The 26567-nt window shown below is 45.7% G+C and overlaps 1 protein-coding gene and 2 long non-coding RNA genes across 7 annotated transcripts in view; 2 read left to right on the top strand and 1 right to left on the bottom strand.

The window, feature by feature from the left end:
• Window positions 1–26567, bottom strand: part of CNOT6L (CCR4-NOT transcription complex subunit 6 like) — a 31305-nt gene that overhangs the window by 4107 nt on the left and 631 nt on the right. The window contains exons 2-11 of one of the 2 annotated variants that reach the window (XM_084519262.1): window positions 19261–19301; window positions 8279–8400; window positions 7622–7808; window positions 6967–7052; window positions 6430–6519; window positions 5410–5478; window positions 4630–4787; window positions 3475–3629; window positions 2228–2379; window positions 652–876 (exon numbers count right to left, since the gene is read on the bottom strand). In XM_084519262.1, coding sequence (XP_084375388.1) covers window positions 652–876; window positions 2228–2379; window positions 3475–3629; window positions 4630–4787; window positions 5410–5478; window positions 6430–6519; window positions 6967–7052; window positions 7622–7808; window positions 8279–8400; window positions 19261–19301 — 1285 coding nt within the window. The remainder of the gene's footprint in view (window positions 1–651; window positions 877–2227; window positions 2380–3474; window positions 3630–4629; window positions 4788–5409; window positions 5479–6429; window positions 6520–6966; window positions 7053–7621; window positions 7809–8278; window positions 8401–19260; window positions 19302–26567) is intronic. The other variant, XM_084519263.1, reaches the window with a different exon arrangement.
• Window positions 13–8269, top strand: LOC311436800. Its single transcript, XR_014693095.1, has 3 exons — window positions 13–618; window positions 2850–3149; window positions 8002–8269. It is a non-coding gene; the product is annotated as an uncharacterized lncRNA (long non-coding RNA).
• On the top strand, window positions 8407–26553 carry LOC311436799. 4 transcript variants are annotated; one of them, XR_014693091.1, is made up of 5 exons: window positions 8407–12409; window positions 12512–12667; window positions 14135–14200; window positions 15106–15200; window positions 24153–26553. It is a non-coding gene; the product is annotated as an uncharacterized lncRNA (long non-coding RNA). The 4 variants fall into 4 exon arrangements; XR_014693093.1 differs by having other exon boundaries at window positions 8407–12667; window positions 24153–25199; window positions 25306–26553; XR_014693094.1 differs by having other exon boundaries at window positions 8407–12667.

The following is a 26567-nucleotide window of genomic DNA, read 5'->3' as shown; positions in this document are numbered from 1 at the left end:
CTGTTTGCAAAGGAAAGGGTTCAGGCAGTTGCTTTAAAATACAAGATCTGAGGAATTTTGTCCTCAGAGTTAAAAACCAGACCATTGATAAGAGACCTCACAGAATCAGGAAAAATGATTGATGCCCAATGCCTGATATGTTTACCCCTTTTTGAGAGGCAGCCAAGGAACAGGAGCTCTCCAGCAGTCCTGGCACAATTTCTTGAGGATAACAGTAAACCCACAGTGTGCATACTGCTGTATGTATGTGACACAAGGGGTGCTAGAGAGGCAGCTTTTTTACATATGCCTGATAAAACGGTATCAAAAATCACAATTACTAAAGCAAGTGAATCTCCTTAGGAAGTTTTCGTGTTATGTCAAGAACCTCCTGTCCAGGTATTTATTTAACCATTTATTTAAGATCTATCTGTGCTTGTCTATGTATCTTTTGAGGCATGACCAACTTTTCTAGAGAGCACGACTGATCATAAAAAGCAATCTGCTCAGCTGGAGGACTTGCATTTTCTTCATTCAAATTTTGGAGGACCGCTGCTTCTAAGAAAGCTTTCCAGAACAGATACCCAGGGAAATATGAGCTACTTAATCACCCACAGAGGAAAAAAGGACTCTAAAAAGGTACGTGAAAAATTAAGACACAATCAGTCTTACCTGAATCAGGCAATGAGTTAAGATCTGCACACAGCACCAGTGGGATAGAATTGGGATCTGCTGTTGGGCTACCAGGCCTGCTTGAGGCTTTCTCAAGGATATTTTTCAGTTCTGAGACAAACATCATAGTCTGAATGAGTTTCACATCCGAGTATTCAGGGTCCCAGTGCATGTGGGCATTGGCCACAATAAGCAGCTGTTTGTCCACATGAAGAGATTTTATACCTAGATAGATAAATACATTTTTTTCAGTGAAAGGGCTGGTTGTGTGAACGCAGCAGATTTATCCCTCGTTATGATCAGGGTCTAGCTACTAAGGACTTGAAGGGACACACACCAGAAAATGGATATACTTGCACTGCTGAGAAAAAGGCACTACTTAACCTGTGTCTCCTTTCAAAATCAGCACCTCATACGTGATACCACTTCACTAAATCTCACCAACATAGGAACGAAATAATCAGCATAAGCTGATACAATTGCAGTTGCATTCCTTCTCTACTGGTCAACTGCTTTTCTTAACATCTTCTGAATGCTCTCCCTTTCTCTTCCTTTCCACATCTCAAGGACAGATTTTCTCAAGAATCTTCTCCAATGCCCTGTCACTAAAGGACAATGAACTCAAAGGTGAAGGTGGCCATCACTTGACTTATAAACTCTTATAAACTCTTATAAACTATGCACCACTCTTCAATGGTTAAGGCGCAAGCGAATTTCCTGACTCTTAGTTGCCACAGCTAAGATTATTATTATCAATAGATTAGTTCAGCTTATTAATTACTCCCTTGGGAAAAAAAGGCATCTGCTTAAATAAATGCAGTATGAACCTAGCTGCTGGAAAACACTACAGCTGCTTTTACTATATATCTGAGAAGCAGTACTTGGTGGGGCATGAAGTTACACACAATTTCTCCCTGGCCTGCAATCCGGACACCCTGCTCCTTTGAAGAATACGCATTAGAAAGCAGTGATCAAAAATCCAGACACGCAGACAGAGCAGGGTGGCAATTTTAAGTATCTTGAAATTGTCTACTGCGTCTGATCAAACATAATGAAAGCGTGACAGTCAGTCAATCAAGTGGCATCAAAAGACACCTGATAATCTCATTCTTCCACATCAATACATCAGCACTGTCATGTAATCACTGGGGGAGGACAGAAGGATTCAATCATGGGAAAAAAAAGAGACTTGAAAATAGAAGTTGAATATTACCAACAGCTACTGGTAAGAGCATATGCATGCAGACACAGTGACCTTGGAAAAGCTTAATTCATCAAGTAAAATTTAGCAGTCTAACTAAACAAGGACAAAAGCCTCACAGGAGAAAGCTGAATGCTGGGCATCTGGATGAAAGTGCAGCTAGAACTGGAAATCACGTCACCTGTGTCCTGCCTCAGCCACCGATGGGCTTCCATTCCTCAATTTAGCAAAGTGAGCAGTGCTGGCTGATTTGCAAGTACTCGGCTACCACCGCCAACAGCAGTGCTATCACGTGGGGACGTGTTGCCAAAGGAATGTCGTGCCTTCAAGGGGAACTGAGCAGTCAGTCCGTGAGATAGCCACGGTCATACTCACTTGCTCCAAATAATTCCTTATGCACCTCTAACACCACAGCAACTCCGATGTTGTCCTTCGTCATCACTCTGTTTAACATCGCTTCCGAACCTTCCGAGTTGGCCATCGCCACCTGGTTGAACTCCACGGTGTGCTTCTGCACCAGCGTAAACCTGGTGAAACAAGCAGGATCACACGTGAACACGTGTGGCATCGAGCTGCATGAAAGGCGTGGTTCCTGCCTGACCGCCAGTCTGCAACATCCAGGGACAGAGTCCGAAGGACAGGGTGAGGCACGTTTCTTTTGGCCTCTCACTTCATAAAGCAAAAACAGTTCTAGGAAGCAGTCTACCAGTCAGGGCAGAGCTCTCTGCCTAACAAGATATAGACTCTCCAGGAATAGATCTCTGGGGTTTAGGAAGTGTTTTATCTGCTTCAGCAGAGCACTCTGAGAGGACTACTCAGAGCAATGCTGACAGGTTACTGCACCTCCCCACGACTGTTCTAGGCAAAAAAAATCAAGATGAGACAGTAAATAAAGGCTTCTTTTTTACTTTGGGCAAATGCATTATTAAAAACAGCTTCCTTCTAACCCCTAGCTACCACCATTAGTTTTGTGACTTTTTTTTTCTTTCCTTTACAGCCATAGGATGCCCCAAAATGCCTTGCTTCAGTTTGTGCAGTTCACACAAATGAGAAGCGTGAATGCCAGCACTTCTCCTGCCTTCCCAATGGTTTGATGCTTTTAGTGTAGCAGAACTTTTTGGAAAAGATATTCAGTAATACACCCACGTTAAAGCCAAGAGTGTTCTGTTATCCTGTGGCAGCAGTACACCTTTTAATACCTGAAGATTAAGCCAGCACAGCTTTAAAGACTGAAGATCTTTAAGATTAATCTTAGAGAGCTGAAACTTGTCAAGCATGGCAGAGGTTTGTAAAGAAGGTGAGCTATTTATTAGATCAGCCAAAAAATGCACACATGAAGCGTGTTTGTTTTTACTCATACTAGCCCTCCTTCAACTTTCATGTTTCTTCAGATATCTTTGAGATATCTTCTTAAGAGATATCTTTAGTCTGAAAGAAAGGGAAAGACTCTGTTGCACATAATCAGGGCAGCGAGGGGAGGGAGGATCATTCCTTATAGTGAACTTTATTTTTTTGTGTTTTAGCACAGTAATTTGGTTACTGTGCACCCTGAGAGAGGGAGACTTTCAGACCAAAATCAAACTTTTTAAATGTATGTAAGAAAAAGTGCTTCTGCTCCTTACTTCTCAGTTTTGAAGAATATTGCACAGCCATCCACATGCTTTTTCTCCTGCTCAGACATGATTTTGGCACGTGACTTTGGAGAAAAGAATCCGTCATATCCTCGTTCTTTCAATGCTGGCAGAAAAAGGGTGAAGTATTGCTCTGTTTCCACTTCCTGGAATTGAACACAAATACTTTAGGCTAACAAAGTCGAGTAAACTCTTCCTATGTGACAACTAGTGCTTGTCTTGGCTTGCAATCAGAAGCTCTTACCGAAGTCAAAAGCTTCTGTTTGCACAAATCATGTCACTTCCTAGATTAATGGCCTGATGGAAACAGATTTGCATTCCTGGATAACCTGGAATCCCCTCAAAAGGGAAAGTGATGGGTGAATTTTGAATAGCGAGAAATTACACCTGCTGCTTTTGACATATGAATGCAGATACTGTCCTAGGTTAAAACTTCTTAGAGGTCGATAGATATCCAGCAGCAGTTAATATTTAACCTTGAGAACTCTGACACAGAAGGGTCTCTCACTGTAGTCTAACAATCCATTTTCTTTGTAATAGCATTTGATCTCTGAGCGGATTCTCTTGAGGTTTCAGACCAAGATAGCTATTCTCTTCTTGTGTGGAATATTTACTTACCAGAGCTTGCTTAGAAAACAAAATACCAGTCTAAAGGCGGAAGTGCTCAGCTGTTCTAAACACTGGTGATAGATTTCTAATAGCATGACAGTATATGTGTACCAATGACAATCAATATTTAACTTTGACAGGCCAATGCCCTTGTTTTCCAGTGAGATTATTTTTGAGACTTCAACTTCTTTACCACGCAGGAACAGTGGCATCTGGGGATATAGTATTCTGCAGTCTCCCCTTCTGTAGGAAATCTCAGACACCCAGAGGGAGAGTGCTGAGGACACGTAGCTGAGGGGGAAAACCCTGTATCTTGCAGTGCACATTACATACTAATTTTGGTAAGTTTATCTCACTCACTTTATCTTGTTTCAGAAACCACGAGACAATATGTGAACAAGGAGCTGTGCACACAGCTTGTATTGGTAGGCCCTGGAATTTAATAGTGAGCTGGAGAATTTTTTTTAAGGGAGCATTTCATTCTAATGGTGGAAGTTAGTATTTTCTGCTTCTGATGAAAAATAATGTTCCAGTTACCTGAAGACTAATGATATCTGCATCACAGTTGACGATTTCTTCCATGATTCCCTTTTTTCTATACTCCCAGTTCAGCGCCCAAGACGGGCAGTAGCCATAGAGCTGCCGAGTGGCGTACTTATCACACAACACATTGTAGCACATAACTGTGAATGAAGCTAGAAGGAAACAAAGACAGGAAAATGTTACCAAGCTCTGAAGATAGCAAATGATGAATGTGTTCAAGTCAAAATACTGGTTCTTGCACTTGCTGCCTCTTGCACTTCACCAAAATCAACAATAGAGGGCATTAAACTAACTTCAGTACCACTCGGTACCAGGGTGTCCTCTTGCACATAGGACTTGTCAAAGTCTCACTCACAGTTTATGTATCGATAGGGAATTGTATGCAGTTATTTCAGTTCTTATTATTTCTGTGAAAAGGCTTTAAAAAAGGAGCTCTTTTCCTTGGGCATTAGTGGCTGGAATGGTTATGAAAAAGTCTAACAGAGAGAAGAACTGACCAGCATTCCATCTGAGTTACAAAAATTTTATTTACGCCACAGCCATGTGCTAATTATTTAATACAAATTTATTTATTAATTTATTTTATTTAATATATTTATTAATAAATAAAAATAAATAATTTATATTTATTTATTTATTATTTAATACAAGTTTAACACAAATTGCTGTTTTCAATCTGAGCCATGTAAGCCAGAAGAATTCTCTGTGAATAAAGCCCAAGAACAGTCCTTCAGCACATCATTGTTTGAATGCAGGGAAAAGAACCAGTTTTACCTGAGGGCAGAATTTGGTCTCGTTCTTTTAAAGTAATCCATGGCCTTGGAGGCAGCTGCTCTGGATGAACTAAAAAAGCAAGAAAAAAAAACGTAACAGTGATTAATGTGGGGTTTATCATTGTAAGTTACAATTTCTAAATCAAACTGATGACTGAACAATAATGTTCCATACTGTATTTGCAACCCCAACTCCCCAAGCCTTTTTAAGCTCCACGGGAGGCAAGGATGCACAAAAAGTATTTAAATGCCAGAAACAGTTAATTACAGCTAAGAACAAGCCTGTCAGTTCTAAGATTCACTATTTTTGTCTCTTTCTTGCAAAGCCAGAACCACTGAAAGAGTCCTGCACCTTGAATAAATTGCTGAGGAATAACGGATACATCTTGCAGCGGTTCAGACATCCTATCCTCACCCCACATCCGTCAGTCCTGCAACGCATGCTCTCCACTTACGCAGCTAGGGATTGCTCCGAGGTGGCACAAGAGAAGGGCCGTGTCAAACCCTGGCCACTTTACAACACAGTCAAGTTAGCTGTGAGCTGACCCTGAGACCATCTGTGGAAACTTAGCGCGGAGGCGGAGGTTTGTTTTGTTTTACCACAGTTTCTATGGCAAAACGGAAAGCTCAGTTACAGAACCATGAGGCAGGTCCTTGATATTCTTAATCACAGTGGTGTTTCTAGATCTAAATCTGACATCCTGCTTGCATTTGGATTATAATTTCTAGTGGGAAGTTTCACAGTGGCTTTATCGAGGAAGGCTTTAGGCTTTGTTGGAAACTAAAGGGTTATTTTGGGAATAACCGTCTGGGTAACACGGGCGAAGCTTGGATGAAATATGTGAACTTCCCTCCCTGCGTGCAAGTGTGTGCCTATGAGTGGAACCACTTGGCAGAAACATAAAAGCAGTTAGAAAAATGTTCCCCCTCAGTAGTTCACTTTCTTGTTTTAGTGGCAAATACTGTCAGCCATGCTTGCTTTTAAACCTCTTCTGTCAATCAAGATTTGTAGGTCTGTCACCTGCTAGATTGTCAAGCATGTAGTTCAGTAGCTTTCGAGTTCCGTCTGGATCTTGGTAGAGGCTGAGAATATCTTGTGATAAAGGATTGCCTGCCAACAACAGAAAACAACCCGGTGATTAGCTGCCTGACTTTCTTGAGGCTTTCCAATAAAAGAAAATCTCCCATAATGAGAACAGACAAATTGACCCAGAAGGTATTTAGATTGCTTAACTCGTAACTCTAGAACACCACAGTAACAGATGCTTTAGGAACAGCTAACACATGCAGACTTTCTTCCTTCGGCTCACCTCAATCAATAAATGGAGTAAATTACGGGGTTTATTTACCTATTTATAGATTTGAAATAGGTTCATAATGAAGCTTAATAGCATTAAAAATAAGGACTGTTTTCCAAACTAGCTAGTCATTGCTGCTCTAAGCTCAATACCTGGAACTGTAAGAAAACGTAGGGGTAACACACAAAGCTTTTGAGCCCAACTGCCTCGTTAATCCCAGAGTACTCCACGGAACACTTAACCGTAAAGAACTCACTCACCTTTCAAACCTAGGGTTTGTAGCTGGAAGAGCCGTCCAAGTTCATAAGGCAAAACCCGTAACAGATTGTTATTTAAAAGCAATTCCCTGCAGCAAATGCAAAAACACTTTTGATGAGTTATCACTTCAGAAGAAAGCTCTTAAAGCACTCTGTGCTGCTCATCTTCAAAGATGGCACTTTTCACGCTGAATTTTTTGTATTATGGAAAGATATGCCAATCTTCCCATTTCAAAGCACAACTGAAATATACTCATTAGGAAAAACCAAACCAAAGCAAAACTAAAGCCAAAGCAACAACAACAAACCATCCAACAAAATCATATCAGGGAAATATAAACAGCAGGCAATCACAAAGTCTCAAAGTGAGAATGTTTTAAAGCAGAAGACTACACAGCTTATGGCCATGTATCTGTAGAGATTAGAAGAAAGAAAAAAAAAAAGAAAAAAAAAAAAAGAAGAATATAACCAAAAGTAATTGCTAGAACTGAACCTTTATATCAATCTTGAATTTTTCAGAATTATCTTAAATCTAAGAATGGTTTTAAGTCAAAGAAGAATGAATCAAAGTTAAAAACAAAACAAAACAAACCAAAACCAATTCCAATCCCAGAATATAGACTTTTCTTGAAAATGTAACCAGCGTACTTCCTCTCACCTGAGAGATACCATGTTTCCTAGTTCTGCTGGTAAACTTCTGAGTTTGTTGGATGACAGATCCAGGTAAACCAGATTATGAAGCTTGGCAATATCAGGTGGAATGCGAGTCAGATTGTTGTCATTGAGGTGTAGAGCAGTCAAGTGCGTCAGCGACCAAAGCGACGTACTTAAGCTCCGCACTCTACCTAAAAAAGAAAAGTGACAAACCACATCCTCAGGCAGCTTTACCCTCTCAAACCATTAGACACAAACCATAGGGAACATCAGAATGCCCCCTGGGAGAGCTGGGTGGGGGTCCCAGGATGAAAACCCAGCATCAGTGAGGCCTGCAGAAGATAATTGTGTGTTATCTTTTTTTGTGTGTTATCTCTTGAACAGTTCCCTAACCCTCCCAGTTAAGAGGACAGAGACAGAGGGATGGTTCTAGGGAAGGAGAAGCGCTATCCAACAACTCATGTCCGTTCTCAGTTGGTGTTTTACATCAACTGGGCTGCAAGTGAGTCAGCAAAGCTGGAAGGCGATCTGGTAAGTTAATTAATGCTCCCCCCACCACACAAAAACTGTTTTCACTAGCAGGATCCCCTCCCTGAAAGCAGATGGTGCAATTCCGTCCAACAACTCTGCCGAACCAAAATTTGAAGGCAAATCGACTCACCCGAGATCTCTAATTCGGCCCAGTGAGACTTCTTCCCATTGGCTACCTCTTCTGCTGACATGATGGTGTAAATCCTGCGAGGATCGGGAGGATCATATTTTTCCTTTGGCATCCCTGTTAGTCTGAAAGAACATCACAGCCATTACCATCTGCCGCTTAACAACATTTCTTCATTTCCACCCCACCGGGAGATCACATCCCCAGTGCCAGCCTGCAGAACCACACACCCTGGAGTTTATGGACAAGAAATATTACACTGACATCAGCCCGGCTGCTCACAGCCCGTGGAGCTAAGCAGGTGCTCAGACCTTTGCAGAAATACAGGCCTGCAACAGAAAAAGGCATTTTTCCCCCTGAAGTTTGTTTTTCTGCAGTCTTCTGCAATGTTCCCTTGTACTGTTCCAACACAAAATTTCTGGATTTCCTCATTGATAGCCCAGACCGAGGCATAACCTCCATCACCATTAGGTTACTTGTTGTGCAAGGAGACAGGACAGCAGCATTTTGCTCATTCACTGAGAAGAAGCTTACAGATTGCTCCCTCCTGTAGTTTTCAAAGGAAACAACTGAAGGGAAGAGTCTTCCTTTTTTTTTTACAGCAATTATTTTCAACAGACAAAGTCTGCCTTTTGCACTCCATTTATACAAAACTGGAAATTGCAATTTAAAGGGGAATTGGCTCTTTTTTTTTTTTTTTTTCTCCATTAGCAGTCTAGCTTTTGTGCTTTGTGGTTTTTCGAGCCCAGTATCAGCCGAGACGTATTGACTCCTAATGGCCGAGGAGCCACAAAGGAAGTCCAGGTAAAATTCACTTTTGCGGTTCTACCACATATGGGGCTTCACACAAACGCAAATGATCTCATCATTCTCCAGATTCTTGTCAGAAGAGAGCTCTGGCATCCCACCCAAAAACCATGCGCTTTGCAGACGACGACGCGGAGGGAGGTTTCCTTCCATTCCTCGCCAGGCCACTGGGCTAAGAAGCACTTGGGGGGAGAGGAGTTGTTTGATTTAAAAGCATGAGATCAGCTGAATTTTCTGGTCACTGGTCCTGTCAACCCTGCCCTGTTCTTCAGACACACAAAATACACAGACCTTGATTTTACACAAATCCAAAGCAGCTGGTCTCCAGGATGCATTTTTTTCCTCACACATGTCTCTTTTCCAAGGGGCTCCAATAGCTGTGAAGCTCCTAAAATAACTCTAATTGGTGCCGTTTGCTCAACTGACAAGACAGAAACCTATGAAGAATTTGAGGAAGCTCGCTCAGCTTTTTTCAGCCAGCCCAGCTGCGCAAAGCTCATGCATCCCCATGGCACAGTGCAGCGAGACAAGGTACCAGGGCTGTCCTTTGTGATCACTCTCGGTTACGGGTCTGCGTCTTCAACCCCCGACGAGCACGCGAGGGAATCCCATTCATGCTGAATTACGACCGCCGGCTTCAAGCAGGGGGCAGAGGCAAGCCGTGGCGCTAATTATAGCGCCCTGCTATTTGCAGGTGCAGTCAGATGGCAAGGAAAGCTATGGCCTAAGAGGATTCTGCGCTCACGCTGCTCAGCCGCAGCGATCCAGTTCCGGGAGATGAATGAGACAGATTAGTTAAGGACATGGGATTAGACCCGAAAAGCTCAGGTCCCAACACCAGGAACGGTACTGCCCAACACAGCCCCAGGTACAGGCTACGCTTCAGAGCTGCTAGTTCTCTGCTTCTGGTGTTTTGCTGCACTTATTCTCACTGTTAAATGTGTGCATGTGCAGGAGCAGGGAGCAGCAGCCCCTGGCCTCATAAGGAGACCCTCACGGCCCCTGCTGAGGGTCACAGCAGCCCTATTTCACATCTCCTCCTGGGCATCCTTGCCCTTAGACATGTACAAAGCAAATCCACGTTCTCGACACAGCTCTTCCTGGATTTTGCTAGACCCCTGGAGCCGACCAGAGCCGGGCTGTGAATCCCTGCAGGTCCCAGCAACCTGGCAGGCACGGCTCCAGTCCCAACACCTGCGAGGACGCACGTCTCACTGCCACCCTACCTCCTGTCCCAGCCTAACTGCCTGCGTGATCTCGGTGCTGCTCGGTACAGATCTGACAGGAGATGCCCCCAGATCACGTCCTAGTGCTTGTCTGTGCCAAAAAGCAGCCAGCTGTGTAGCAAGTACCTGTTGTGTCACCGTCACGTCACTGCCATGGGATTGCCTGCAGTGATCTCTTAATACAACAAGATCTCTTAATGAAACGAGGTTTCATTACCTGGCAGTGTTTATTTCCTCCGTAAGGCACACTGCAGATTATATGGGGGAAACTGAAAGGCTATGTGGTAAAAACCAAGCAGAATGCCCACAGAGGATTAAGGGCTTATGGTAGGAGAGAGCTTTTTGGATCTTTAAGTCGTAATCATCAAGCATTTTAACCGAACCAGGACAGGTCTTAATTTTGCTTTTTAATCTGCCGTATCTGAAACCAATCTGTGCTGCCACCACATCTGGGCCCAGGACAGCTGCAGCAGCACAAACTTTGCTTCCCAAAAGTGCTCGGGTCAGTGCTGGGTGAGATGGGCTGTGCTCACACGGCTTTTCTGCTCGTTTCGTCAGCGTAACGTTACCGGCGTATCAGACCCAGACAGACTGAAAGTTCAGTTTCTGCAGGCCGAGCACCCCCCCCCCCCCTCCTGCTGCGTACTGCCGGGGAAAGGCTTGGCCGCGGCCGCTTCCTACAGCTTCTCGGGGCGCACTTCCAGTTAAAAAAGGCAAGTGGGAAACCATTTGTACTCCTGCTTGCTGTTTCATCGCGAGCCAGGCGCAGATGGCTCCCAGCTATGGCCCGGCCCAGCCTGGGGGCCGTGCTGCCACACACACGGCGACTCCAGGCCTGCGAGCGGCACGGGCCTGCCCCCGCTGCGAACCAGAGCGGGGCTCATGCCACAGCTCCCCACAGCTCCTCTCCGCCCGGCAGAAGGCCGAAAAACATCGCAGGGCCCGCTGATGACGGCCTTCGTGCCGAGGTGGCTGCGGCCTGAGTCACCCCGCGCTCAGGCAGCCCTGCCCGCCGCCGTGTCACCCACTGACAGGGTGACACCTTCGCAAAGCTTCAGGATGGCTGCTTCCTCCCTGGGAGGGAACCCAATTACGTTCTGGTGAAATATCGCCTCTTATGAGGAGGGCTCCGCCAATTTAAAGCAATTTGTGGCAATCAGGGGCCCTCCAGCGAGACGGCGAGTGGAACGGCACGCGCATTTTTCAGATGTTAGTCACCGTAGGGTTATTTTGAAATAGTTGTGAGTCAAAGATCAATGTGATCTACAGAGTTACAGAAAAAGGGAAAACAAACCCAAATCACATATACTTGTTTCTTCGGCGCAACAGCGACGTTAAGCAAGACTCGAAAGCCACTGCGTGTATTTTTTTGAAGCAAACCCGAATTCTGCCCGAGTTCCCAGCTCCTATGGTTCCCTCCCCCCCTCCGCTTGTCCTGGCACTAAGCCAATACCAAAAAATCCCAACCTATTTTTGCTCAGTCTTCAGGGAGCTACAACAAGTCCCTCAAATCCATTAACCCCCAAATTTTTCAAGCAGTAGTGGCATCACAAGGAGCAAAGCAGCCAGGGGCACGGGGACCAAAGCAGCACAGGTTTGGGGCAGCTTCAGCTGTTCTTGCAAGTTTCGTGGGGCCTCTGCTAATGCTCAGCTAACGTGGTGTGAGATGAGCAGAACGTGTGTGCTGCTTCTTTTCAAGTGGGACAAAAAAGAAAATTCCCGGCATCTTTTCTTCCAAAGAGTTCCCTTGAGAAATTTATGAAGCTATTAAAACTCGCTCTCCGCTAAAAACCTAAATATGTAAACTTCAACAGTATGACCCTGATATTGTATAAAGCAAAGAAAATCTGGATCTGAGAACACGAGTGCGTTACAAAAATGATATTTAAGCTCCAAACAAACTTTGAAACCTGCGGGTTCCTAACCATAGTTTCATGCTTATGTGCTAACTCTTCCTCTGAGGCCAGGAGCTGACTGGCAGAGCAATGTTACCCAGCTGAAACCAAACATGGTCCCAGGTGAACCTAAGCAGCTCTAGCTCAAATGTATATAAAAGGGGCTAGAAGGAGGTTGCTTGATTTTGGAGTGTTATAAGCAGCAGGTCTGTGTCCCCTTTGGTGGGGGTTTTCTCACTTTTTCTTCTCTCTTCTTACTTTTAAATGCTATTGTAGGATTTTTTTTTATTATTATTTCTTCTGTATAGGGCTTATTGACTATCAACTAGGACAAAAAAAAAAAAAGGAGTGTGGTCTATTGAGGAGAGAAGTATCAAGCTATCAGGCTCTTACTCTGAAGAGATGTTTTGGGCAAAGAACACCAGGAGCTTCTGCATGCTTGGAGTTTTGAGAAACCCTAACAGGTAACAACAGAAAAGAGCAATGCTCTTCTGTATCTAACTATCTGAGATCTCCTCAAGTTGTGTAGGTGTGGAGAGCATGAGATAAGCAGGATATAGTTAGCAGTGTGAATTATAGACCATGACTCCTCTTAGTGAGAAGCTGAAGGCGGCCCTACAAATCACATCAACTCAAGAGGAGAAATGAGGACACTGTGCTAGGGACAAGAAATTTCCTAAACTACGCTGTGGGGGTGGTTTGTATGGGTAGGGGGAAACCAACAGCAGCTGAGGATATGGAAAATCTCTTCCATTATACAGCACATCCAGACAAACCAAAGTAAGTACCTGGGGGTTGTTATGAGAGATGAGCAGCTCTACCATGTCTAATAAAGTTGGGTCTCTTACTCTGAAGGTAAATACACCATATAGCCAAAGGATTAATGTATATTCAGTAGAAAGAGAAACACTGCTCAAAGCTGTCCTGGTTATTTGGCATCTATGTTGCAGGAGGACTTTGAAGCCAGATAGGTCAAAGTCCCTTAGAGCTATGTACTGTTCCAAAATAATGACCAGTCCCTTCCCCAGGGAGCTTAAAAGATGCGTTTCTTAAACAACAACTACTCTAATGTTGTTCCCTGTAAGTTCTTCTAGAACTCAATGTGTAAACAAGTTGTCTATTTGTAACGAGGGCAGAAATTGAGAGAAAAAAATAATGGAGAGAGAGCTACAGCTTCATCTCTGTTCTGCCCTATATTTCTGGATGTGTTGGTACAACTCAAAATCCTGGCCTCCAGCAGAGTGACATTCTTTGTGATTTTCAGCCTCTGTGTATACATGAGTCAAACTGCCAAAGCATCTTGAAAACTATCCAGCAGACAGCCCTGAATCATTCCTCCTTCCTCTGCGCAGTAACAGCTTACTGTCCATCCACTTCCATGCAGTAATGCCTCACCGGGGTTTAAAAACCTTGCCAGCTGACAAGGCCAGAGCACGTGTTTGTTTATATATGTATTATATGTGCATACATACACACAGAGGCATGTGTTATTTAACGTTGGAAAGTTGGACTCCAGGCTGGAAAACAGAACCATTTTTAATCTATGTATCTTGTAAACAAGGCTAAAGGGTTGCAAAGGGTGGAGAGGAAGGCTACTGCTCTGCAATAAGCAGGCTCCATTTTCATACGAGTGTCAGACAAGTCTCATCTCAGGCTCCCCAAGGAGAAGAGAAAGTACAGCCAATGCCCACAAATACAAAAACTGGCTTTTGGAGTGCTTTGAGCTGAAGAGCAAACAAAAAAAAATCTTTTTTAAAAAAATACAGTGATTGTTCAATGGTACATTATGGGGGTTTAAAACATAACTGATAATATATGCAGAGATGTATTAGCTTAGGGTATGTTAGTGTATATACTAGCAAGACAGTATGTATGGAGAACTGTGATAGTCTTTGCTAGGATCTGATTTTTTTCCTCGTGCATTCCTGCAGGAACGTGTTCAACCACCTCTCTAGCCACCGCATCTACCAGGAGCTCAGTGAGCGCTGTCAACGAAGGTACTGTCTCTCTTCGATTTCTTATGCTGAGCGATGTGATAAGAAATAGAGATTATCAGTGAAAAGAATGAAAATACCTCTTCATAGTGTTTTTTTTAATAAGTAAGAGAAAATAGGCTTTCTGTTATGGTCATTTCCCAAAACTGAGGTTTCAAACAATCTTTGGAAGTGCAGTTAAAATAACTAGAGGTTACTTGAGCACATGTAGATGTCCTACCAACAGGAGGATAGCTCAAAAAAAACAACAAAGTGGAAAATACCACAAGGCAGAAGACCAAATTTGAAGTTAATATTAAGTCTTAGAAATAAGAGCTACAATTTCAAGCTTACTACCATGGAGCTAGCAACAAACTATGCAGTCCACAAATGCAACTGAAAAAAATCCTTTGTTTTATAAACCTGTAAAAAGATGTATTTCTTTTCCTATCATCCATTCAAGAAAACTTTCTCTTGATGGCACACTGACTCTGCAATACAGAGGGTTTCTCTACATGAACTCCGTAGGACTGTTGTAGGATTGATCTCCACTCATTAGCAATCTTCTCTTTAGCAGAAAGAGCCCCAAACCACATAGCTAGGGGAGTTTCGGAAATCTGCTGCATTTAGGATCATTTACTCCTATCTTTTTTTGAGGCTGTAGCAACAAAGTTTGCCTCTTCTGTAACCTGTAGACAGAGCCTCAGCACTGTTTGCTTTTTTAAAACATAAAAATCTGTGCTCCAAGTGGAAAAGACAGGACCTTGCTTGGGGAATGCTGTTAGCAAATTACATCCACTTGTGTTCTTAACTCCTGATGTATTTAAAAATACAGCAAGGTAACATGGAGGTGGTTTTGAACCACATCAGTCATGCATCTGAAAACAAACTTGCTTTACTGGGAGTTAAGATATCTTTGTTTGGTCTAGCTCCAGGATTTCAATTCCTTAACTTGAAGCTCTTGAGTCTACACACATTGCAAGCTGAATGTTTTGTTAAAACCCCGCTCTGCTCCATCATCAAGGTAAATATTAGACGTAGAAAACATTTCAACAAAAGCTTCCAAAGCAGCTTGCTTTGGCCTTACTTGCAACTATCAAAACCTCCTCTGGCAGAGCTCCTTCAAGGCCCAGAGTGTAGCTTTATATCATGATTGATACAATCTTCTCCTACCTAGAAATTCTGTGATTCTGTGATACCACATAATGGAGGGTGGGTCAGGGAAGTGAAATAAGTAGAAGACTAGGAAGATTTAAGTTGTAGGATCTCTGTACTGATGCTGAGAGAATGAGAAGCTGTTATTCCCACCTATAATCAGGCAAGAGGCATCTCTCCCCTGAAAAGCAGAAGGGAGCAGATTGTTACTACAGTGCTGCCTGGCAGTGTCACCTCTTTGGGCATCAGCAGAGACTCAGACATCCACCAGGCTTCAAAGAAGCTCACACAGGCAGGAGGAGTCTTCGTGGAGCAACTGCTGCCTTGGGCTGACGATTCAGGGAGTGCTGCAGCCTTTATCAGTGGTGGCAACTCTGTGAGAAACTGACTGCAGGATTTTGGCCATGCACCCACCCACTCCAGCTAGCAAGCCCAGCAGCGTGGTGACAAGGCCATGTCAACAACAAGCATGGTGACAATACGTGGAACTTGTCCAAATCTTACCCTAGTTTTTATTCCACATGGTACTTAGATTAGGTTCAGCAAGAGGAGGCCATTTAAGTTTCATATGCTCAGTTAAGTTAAGTTTCATATGCTCAATCCCCTCTTTGTTCATCAGCGAGCTCCCCGTCATGCAAGAGGTGCAGCAGTTCGTACCAGTGTCTGGCAAATCCCCATGAAGCAGCTGTGCTCAGGGCTGAGGACACGTTCCCTGTCACCCTAACTTGCTTCGTTTTCAGTACAAAATTGCCTGTGCCTGGCATGCTGATTAGAGCACTGTCTCTGCTCACCCACGTGCTGTCAAGCCCCTGCAAGGCAAGCAAAACAAGATGTTCAGCTGGGTGCAGCGACGTTCAGCAACCACATCCTGCGAGGCTTCCCACCTCCTGCTCATCTCTGGCGTCGCTGCCTTGACACGGAGTGCAAGCCTGAGCACAGAGAAATTCGTCTGCAGGGGGAATCATGCAATGCAACAGGTAGCCAGGATGCTGCAGCTGATAGCAACCTGAGTGGTGGTGAGGTCCCAGAAGGCTTTACATTATCACTTCAGCGATGATCATAAAAGCCAAGAGAAGAGAAGCACAGGAAAGTCACCAAAAAGGAGCAAAAGCCAAAGGGAGGAGTGGGAAGGGAGGGAACTAACTGTATTCTGTTAATTTCAGAGCCAACTGGCACTTGACTGAAATGCTAATTGCCCTACTGACATACACCCACGAGTCATTTCCCCCTGTTCCCTCATCTCCTTTAAATGAAATAGTGAGGCTTTCCTTAAATTGCAGGTAATGCAAGAAAATCCAGGCTGCCACCCTTCCTTTTCCTCTATGTCACAGCCCCGTTTACAAGAACAGCTGAGCCTTTTACTGTGTGGAAATACTACGCAGCATTAAGTAGTTACTTTAATTTCTGGATTGAGTTAACGTTTCAGTTTCTCTTAGGAAGAGCAGCTTCTGCTCTGTTCGAAATGGTCTGTAACCTCTTGGTGTGTGCACGACCTCTCCTCAACATCTGCGTCCAGTCCCAGTAAGTAATGCCTGCCTTTGTGTGCAGGTGTTTTATAGCTGTCACCTTAAGGAGGGCTCTTAGGGACTAGTTTACATGCAAATATGTGGTAGGTACCTGCTCAAAAGCAAAGCTCCGTTTACCAGGTTCACCAGACGTGCATACCAGGCTCTTATGGGGCAAGGAGAGAAGACAGTTCCAACAGCCAGCCTGCTAAATCTCACCAGGAGCCCCCAGAGGGATGGTTTAAGCAGCGTGTTTGTTTACACGAGTGTCCCACACCAGTTCAAAGAAGTGACCCACTTGCAGCGCCTCCCCATCCCTGGAGAGCGCAGGTCTGTTAATGAGATGGGGCAGCGTGGCTTAAAGGATTAAGAACTAAAGTCACTGGGGGTCTGGGGAAGGAAGCAGCCACTGCAGCTGCCTGATGCATGGCAAACATCGAGACAAAACGCTGTCCTGGGCTGTGAGCACAGAAGAAAAGCAGCGCTGCGTGGCTGCAGCTGAGAGCAGGAGCTTTTCTTGCTACCTGCTTGACATTGATAGGACCAAGGAGATGGAAAACTTCCAACGCTGAGCAGTGAGTAGGTTCAAAGTGGAGCTTACTAGCATCGCTCCCAGCCTCTAGGGAAGGGACTGTTGTATTGACAAACCTAATCCTACACCTCACTTCATTCAGCCACTCGCTCGGAAACAAAGAGCCTGTTCAGGCTGCCCCGAGCCAACACCTTGGCTCATTCAGCTCCTTGGGATCAATAGCTGGAGAGAGGCCCACGATCGATCCGTCTTTTGAGCAGAACCTCCCCAGAATTATTAATTCGCGCACTCTGCTGCAGCAGCTCTGAAGGGGCCTGCTCGATGAACGCTGCTTCCTTTCTTTAAAACACAATGCCAATCATCAATAACCTTTCATCCTTCAAAGAAAGTTTGTGTTGGGAGAAAAGAATGAATGCGATTACTTCCGTGGCTACAATGCTATCTGAACCTTTCCGCGCTAGGCTGCCAGCGCTCTAACAACACAAGCAGAGCCCAGCAGCACTTCAGCTACTCTCCCTGCCTGATAGGGAGATAACAGCCAGCTTATCTCTCGCAATCTGGTCCTTGCAGCAATAATTAACAACGTGGAAGTGTGCCACCACGAAACTTGCTTCGAACAGCTTTAAAGTTACAAAGCCTGCCCTGTTCAGATATGGGGAGATTTGGACTAGTCAAAATAAAGTCAAAGAATAATAGCACACCGATAGTGGAAAGTGTTTTGCAACCACTGGCACAAAAAAATAGCCCTTTCATATTAGAGTCCAGTTTAACCAGGCCACGCGATGCCGCACTAGGCTTGCGTGCCTGAAAGTGGAGGAGAAATAAAAGGGATTATTTAAAAAATGAAGTACTTTCTAGGCATAAATCCCTTTCTTGGTAGGGTATATTTAAATGTACTTTACTTTTTTTTAGTCAAAGAAGTAAGAAAGCTTGCCTGATTGCCAGAAAAAAGCTGTTAGGTATCAAAAATTAGTTCAGCTTCTCCTGTATTTGATAATCCAACTCCTCCCGTGTGCGCTTATACCAAACTTAAGCTCTAAATGCTAGGTTTAGTTTTAAAATCAATGTTAACGATTAACGCGTACTCCTAGCTGCCTTCCAGGATGATGGCAAGTGAGAAATGATGCCAATAACAGCCCAAGACGGTCTCTGTAGGGACCAAGGAATTCCCATCTAACAGAAGAACCAGCCCTGGACATCTGAAGGTTAACCTGCTCCAAGCACCCATAAAACCTGCCTGCAACAAGGAGGCACACGAGCTGCGACCCCCAATAGGTGAAGGCATGCTTGTCTCTAAACATGAGTTAGTGTAAGGCTAATTCTGCTGCCCTGAATGAAGATTAATGCTCACTCTTACTCCATTAGAGTGAAACGTGAGAGAAGCCTGCTGCGTATGCTGGCTAGCAAGCGGCACGGCCAGGAGCTGCCCAACGCGGCCCGTTCCTCTGCCAAAAGGTAAGTTAGGCTTGGGTGGTTCCCCCGCTCGCCGCTGGAAGGGATTGCATCTAAGGCGCGCTCACTGCCTCACCAGGGAATACCCTTGGCAATTTTTTATGACATTCCACAAACAGATCAGTTTTCGGTTCTCCGTGAGCACGCAGGATGATTCAAGAGTTCCCTGACATTTGTTTTCGGAACGGCCTCTCTGCAGTCCCCTTTCCCTCCCCACCACACCGAGTTTTGGTTGCAGTCCTTCGCAGCGGATCTGGAGTTACACGAGCCATCGGCTGCTGCTGGAAGAGCTGCAGCACGCGCTGCCTTTCAAGGGGGGCAGTGCCCTGAGACGTGGGGGCATCCGAGTGCTACGCGAGCCTGCGAAGAAGAAGATGGTCTCTGAAAGGAGCGACAGAAGAGCCCGAGCTCAGACAGCGGTCCTACCAAGCGGCACTCACCTCCGGGCTGCACACACGCCACTGCTTCGCAGAGACAGCATCTAAGGCAAGAGCACAGACACAGTGGGTACACAGAGGAGACAGGTACGGGTTTAGGAATACTGTCTAGGTTTTAAAACACGTAATTTTGTAAGTAGAAAACACTGTAAAGTTGTACTCATCTCCCTGTGTACACATCCAGGGCTACTTTGGCTGTATCTGCACCTACCACGAGAGGAATGGCATCAATTTAAACCTGAACTGCAGCACCTTCAAATGCGGGGGGAGCTCAGTTCTGCAGCACTTGGGGGTTACTGCAACAGGCAGAAAAACACCTCGCAAGCATTACAGGACTGTTTACTGTCTTCAAGTCAAACCGTACACCAAAAAATGCATCAAAGAATTAAATGGATGTCCTAAGGCCCGTATAATGTTAGCAGGTCTCGAATCCTTGATGTGTGCTTCTCTCATCCACTCAAAATATTCCTCATTTGTCTGACAAGCTTCCCTCCTTCCCAATCTTTCCCTCCAGACTAAGAGGGAGAAGGATGAGGGTTATTGCACAGGCAAAAACAAACAAAAAGCCTAAAGATTTAACTGCTCCCAATGGTAAGACCTAATTTGTCTGGAGGAAAAAACGCAAGCCAAGGGCAACCTGATGGTCTGAACCCAGCTCTTCCTGGCACTTCTGACTATTCTGGCGTGTGAGAAGTTGCCTAGCCCTGTTTTCTTTTTGCTTTCTTAACTTTCCACAACAAAAAGGGATTAGAGGAAAGGCGTTCACAAGTGGAAATTTCTGCTGGGTGGATAATTCATCCTGTGGTAGCTCTCTCCCATTTCCAAGGCCGGTTGTAAATTCATCTACCAGGGTAAATACAAACTGAGTTTTAAGGAATAGAGGAAGCCAGTAAAGAGAAGTCCCCAGTTCTCTGGAATTACGTCCACCGCTGCCCCAGCCTGCCTTTTCCTGCCCTGGGCTGGTCAGTTCCTCTCCTCTACAAAAACGCCAAAGAGAAGTGTTTTCCCTTGCCCGGAGAGAACTTTTTGGACAAATACTCTGCCTTTGTGCCCCATGACAATCAGTTTTAAGTTTCACATTTCTCTTTATCAGCAGGAAGCTCTGTTTAGCAGCAGCCTGTGTCGTTTGGGTACGAGCTGAGCCACTACGTGCTCCAACAAGAAGCAAGCCAACCAGCCCTCTCCGAAGAGCCAGGTGAGCTCGCAGTCTCGCAGCGCTGGCAGCAGTTCCTACCCGCGGTTCTGCCCGCAGATGGCCTGGTGATAACGCCACGCTCTCCCCAAGCATTGCAACTCTGCTCCTGCTCTCTGTGCCCAAAGCACCGAGAAAGGCAAAGGAAATTCCCCTCGGAAACTCTCAAACACCTCTTCAGGCTGTGAAGCCTTCGTGCTGAGCACCAGAAGCTGGAACAGCTGCAGGCCACATAACCGAAAGCTTCAAAACCTGTGAGACCTCTCCACCCTGTTGTTCACAGAAGACAGGACCACAGCACTGAGCCAAGCACACAGAGCAGCTTGTCTGCTCTCCCCCTTTCACAGTTCTCCTGCCACAAAAAAAAAAAAAAAAAAAAAAGCTACAATTCTGGAGAAGGAAGTCTTCCTCCACGTGCTTCTCTCAGCACTCAGAGCCTTTTGAAAGAGCTTTTTGATTGATTTCTCAGGAAGAAAAAAAAAAAGCAAAACTAATCTGTGATTAGAAGTCACAAAGATGCTCAGTCAGGTGGAAGCATTCCTGAAAAGCAAGGGGAAAACTACCTAACAAATTCAGTCAGCTGCCTTAGAGGGTAAACAGCAAACCTGAGCACAATCTACAGATCCTGACTATTACCAACAGTGGATGTTTTTGTAGTTCTCTTCATACTTGTAAGTAAAAGTTGTTGAATTAAAAAAAGTATGTTGGATTGACCCTGCCACCAAAGCAAAGCCAAAAAAATAAAAAAGAAAAGAAGAAGGGTTCACTTTACACTATTGCTCCAAGTATCTTCTAGGCTTCCAACTGACCCGGAAGGCACACTTCTCAGTGTTAGAGGACGCACGGCCGAAAGCACGACAGACACCAGTAGAGTCAGATCATGCTCCATTTTATTGCCCGAATAGCCTAACTTTTATAGTGAACTTAACAGGGGCGGACAGTGTTTCACACAAGATTATTGGTCAAGAGCACTCAGACAAACAACTACAAGAAAACAACCCCACCTGCAAGAAAACAACCCCCTTGTGATTAGCAGTCACGTAGACCTTGTCCTTGAAGCCAGCTGCTGGTAACAATATTTTTCTGAATTCCTCAATTGGGCGATGTGGGAGCTTCTCATAGTTACCCTGGTAGCTTGGTTTGCCCAGCTACACCAGGCCATGGGGTTTGCTGAGGCCTACTCCTGGTTGCTTAAAGCAAGCTCAGATCGAACAACTGTTCCACGGACTCATGTCCACACCCTTTGTGCCAATTCCCAACATCTCAGCACTTACAGAACTTGGCCTAGCAGCCCATAAAAGCCTCTTATTTAAGATGACCCGTCAGTAATGCAGATTCCTGGAGTTGCCTTAAAATGTCCTTAAAACCAGGAGACTGTTTTAGGCAGGGATAAAGCTCCCCCTCCAATCCTGCGACCCTGCAAGGTGCAGGCCAAGCATCCCTTCTGTGTGTAGCTGTGTGACACGGCTCATTTATTGCTGAAAGAAGGCGATTCCCTTCTCCTTGCTTCCTGAGGAAACCATCTCCCTCCCTGCCTCCCCCAAAAGCTCACAACAAAACTCTCTCTGTGGCAACAGCCTACTAACCATTAGTCTCTATTCCATGACCTGCAGAGCTGCCTCAACCTGTGAATAAATATTCTTTTGCCTTTAAAAAGCATTTAAAATATTCACATTGGTTTTGAGTTTCAGCTGGCTGCAAGAAGGGACCGGAGAGGTGCCAACCTGCAGTAGCATCTGTGGAAGAGCTGGTGGTGAGGACGAAGGACGGGTGGTGAGGATGAAGGACAGGCGGGCAGGAGCTTGGGGTGGCATTCCCATCACCTACGCGGACCCCCAGAGACCCTACTCATCAGCAGGGAGGGATGGCTGCAGGGTGCTCTGAAGGATCGGTCAGTTCAGGCCTGTACACCAGCAAAGATTTACCAACCCCCAAGCTGCAAATGGGGGAAAAAAAAAAATAAGAAAAACCTAAAATCTCATCTAAAGGTTCATCACCACGTGGATCCAGGAAGCATATGTCTCCTCCAGAGGGCTGCCACCTTTATTCCCGTGTCAGCCCCGCCACCTTCAGCAACTTTTCTCTCTGGAACAAGCACTGCTGATGGTTGTAGGCAAGACAGACAATGTGGAGGACAAAGTAAAGCTGTACGAGAGTTCCCACGGACCCAGTGCAATGGGAGGCAGCCTGCTGCTGCTTTGATCCTCAGGTAACCAGTTTTGACCCCGCCGCCTTTACCAATGTCATAAGCAAGCCTCACCTTGCTTTCAGCAGCAAGGTGATGAGCAAAAAGCCCTCCTCTTCCTCTCTCCCCTGGCCCTATTCACACCGCTGTGCTCAAAGTGGCAGCATTTTGCGTTCCCCAACGCGTTTACTTGGACAAAAAAGGGAGAAGTATTTCATTTCTCTCCTGGTGTGTGACTGTCTGAACACCTTTGTTAACATGACTGCGTACAAGTGCTGTAGATCCGTGAAACCTGCCTGCAGACAACACACACACAGTTAACTTTATTTGAAATACACATCCTAGGAAACCTGCAGACAGTCCTATAGCCCTTCTAATCCTATTTCATACACCCTTCTCGGGGCAAGTATCACGTAGAAAGCCCCCTTACCGGCAGGCAGAGAGACGATAAAGCCCTCCAGTGAACTGCTGAGCGTAACCAGCTGCAACGCCGTGCAACCAAAAATGCCATTAATCATTTACATCAGGAAATGCCAAAGGAAGGGAGAGCACACAGCCTTATCTGCTCCTTGTGTACACACGCAGGTTCCAGGCTGTGGTTAAACCAGTCGTTCGCAGGACACGCAGCAGCTAAATGGGGCTCTGCTCCTTGGCCCTGGCTGCCGACTTTGTGTCTCCAAAATCCAAAATCGCCGTGCTCGCTGCCTGCACGAGCGGTGTCTAAAACTGCCTGCTGCTGCTTCATCTCGTGGAATTTTTATCAGTGCCGATTTAATGTCTTCCCTCGAAAGGTATAAAAACTGTTTCTTGTAGAACATCACATAAGGCATTTCTGCCTGGCTTTAATCGTATTTTAAACGAGCGCCTTTTCAGCCCCAGAGGGAAAGCTTTCTGGTAGCGTCTGAACGCTGTTAAATCACTTCTTGATCCTCCGTACCGAGATGTGCCAGTGGCTGCAAAAGTTACTCTGCTGACCAGGACTCCGGAGCAGCTCTTCTGCTGAGATCTTCCTCCAATGTACTCCTTTTTTCCTTCAGAACAATTCCAGGTCGGGCTTTTTGGTTTTCAGTGCTGACCTGGGAGGTAAGTCCTCTCCTAAATAGTGGGAACTGAGTCACGTCCAGTACCGTGCCAGCACAGGTAGCTGTCACTTTGCCCTTTTGTGAGTGTATCAAGCTTACAGCAAAACCAGCCAGCGTGTTCTGCTAAAAGCCTGCAGTCCCCTCTGCACCTCGCTCTCTGAGGTCTCCTCCTGAAAGAGGCACAAAGGGGCCCAGTAAATCCTCTGCATATAGAGTCCTTTTGCCACCTCCTGTGGGTTCCTTCAAAGTTTTCTTTGTCCCCTCTGAGCTGTCTGTTCATTTTTTGGAGGGGTGTCCAGTGGCTGGAAGCACATGTGTGAAGTTTACTGACACAGACCTGGGAAGTGTGAGCCTTTTAACGTGCAGAAATGCTGTCATCAGATAAAGGTAGCCATGAAGAAACGTCCTAAAACCCTCTCTGCTTTTACCATTACAGGTGAGAGGCAGGGGCTGTGCAGACAAACCACTAAAAGCCACAGGACTGCTCCGAAGATGAAGTTACACGCTGCCTTCTGGTGATCCAACCACCACCACTTCTCAAAAACACGAGCACCCTGCAGCCTCCGTCTCCTGCTTTGTTTGTTTACCGCCAGGTGAGGGAGCGAAACCGGCTCAGCACAGGGCCCCTGCTGCACGTTCCGACACGCGAATTTACAACCTGGTGAATGGGGGGGAAGGCGCAGCTCTCGGATCCGCTCGCAGTTTCTACACGGCTGGCTAGGGTGACGGAAGACCCGATGACGCCAACGAGCAGGGCAAGCACTGGGCAAGCAGCAGCCCAGGCAGCTTGCTAGCTTGAGCCACCAGTGGGACACTGCACCCAGACAAGTGCAGAGGAGAGTGTCTGTCTGCTTAAGATCTGTCGATGTTTCACCAGCTCTAACACGTGTACTTGAGGCAGAAGAAACACCCTGTTAGATGGAGGGAGGCAAGTACCTAGCACGTAAGCTTTGTCACAGGCCATCGTCAACATTAAGCACCGAATTAAAAAAAAATATTAGCAGAGGCTTAGTATTTAACGCCTTAAGTAGTAAATCCACAGCAAATCCTCCTGAATTAGATCCAGGAGGTATGAGTAAAATGTATTTTAACTCGTTTTTTAAAGTTTTCTGAAGTGCCACCTGAGGCTCCCGAACAACTGATCTCCACCTTGACGTCGGCTTTCTCAGCGCCCCGCAAATCAGATGGCACCCAGCGCCTCACACACCCCTCTGCGGCTCAGGAATCTCCTTCTGGTACAGAAAAAGCAAACCGTTCATTTGCATTTAGCCCCCCTCTTAAAGTTATGTAACCTGAAAGCCTCCAGCAGACTGAGGCTGAGCTAAGCAGTGGGTTTGTGTGGTTAAAGGAAATTTGCTCTAGAATTATGCATGTTACCACTTAAAACAAAATGTTTGCAGAAGGAAGAAGAGAGACGCGCCTCCCTGTTTGTGCACGCTGACTCTGAACACAAAAGGCAGCAGCTGCTGCGACCTACCTAGCTGTAAGTTTTTCTTTGCAATGTTTTAGATGTAAATTAAGTAAAGACTCACCCGGGTGTGCAGATTAATTATTTTTTCTCCACTGATTCCCTTTCACTTCACTTCCAGAGTCCACACACACCTTGTTGGGATCACGTTCTGGCTTACTTCTGGCCAGACTGGTGTGAGAGCTAAATATTGCTGTGCTTGTCGAACCCAGAGACAAGCCTGCCTTGCTTTTTGTAAAAATAAGACCGGTAATGAAAAACAACCAGAGTCTGAACGATAAAAAAATCCCAGCTTATCACACAAAACGGAGTTTTATAAATACCCTTGCAAGGCAAGAAAACAAGTAGCAGTCAAAACACCACTTACTTGTGGAGAACTCCCACTGCAGAAGTTACCCAGCTCCTAGTGACAGCAGGCGGGGAAAGGAGAGCCACGCACACCAAACTCAGACTGACCCCTCCTGCCTTCCGAGGCAGGCAGCAGAACGGCTGATTACACCAGGTCCCCTCAGCCCTGCAGGACTTGTGCTTTCCTGACAACGCCACTGCTACCAGCACAGGGAAAAAAAACACCCTTACAAGCGAAAACAAGCTCTATCAGTAAAAGTCCACTTGTGCAGATAACTGCATCTACAGCTGGGGCTTCTGCTGGCACAGCTATGTCAGTCACGGGTCACACTTTGTCACCGCGCTCGCAGACAGAGCTGTGCCAGCAGAAGTTTGCCATATAGACCTGGTGTGAAGCTCAACAGCCATCAAAGTGAATCTGCAAAGTTTCGCGTTTTTCAGGCCGCTGCCACATGAACTTTTTCCAACCAACAGCCTGACGATCGGCATTCTTGCTCCTGTGTCGTGGGCACGTTAGCATCCTGGCTTCCGAGGGGAGAAGAAACCTAAACTTAGCCCAGGAACGTGGCAATACCTTTCATCCACTGACATCGTACTTTAAATTCACAAACTAAATTAGAAAGCAGGAGCCCCTGCAGGAAGAAAAGGCGAAAGCGAATAAATTAAGTTCTGCTGTACGTTGGCACTAGTGGTGCTAAAAAGTTCTCGCTTTTAATAGCAAGAACAAAACCGAAAGCGTTGGACGGGATGCGTTTAGCAGACAGCGAGAGGCAGGCAGCAAAGCACTGCAAAATCCCCCTGGTTGAGTTAAACTGAACCGGCTGGCTGCAGGAGGCCTTGTATCACCCACAACCAGCTCTGAAGACAGCGGGCCAGGAGATTTCATGCCCCGGCAGATGCTCGAGCACAAGCTGTGTGCGGATGAACAGACACGGCAGCGCGGGTCACGCACACGGCGAGGCACGGAGCTGTCCCAGGGCACGGAGCAGCAGCGTTACGGGATAAAGTCACCAATTTCTGTGCCAATTCCAGCCC

This window comes from Aythya ferina, assembly GCF_964211825.1.
Source record: "Aythya ferina genome assembly, chromosome: 4".
Taxonomy (NCBI): domain Eukaryota; kingdom Metazoa; phylum Chordata; class Aves; order Anseriformes; family Anatidae; genus Aythya; species Aythya ferina.
The sequence above is the reverse complement of the archived record's forward strand: the minus strand, read 5'-3'. Positions and strand labels throughout refer to the sequence as shown.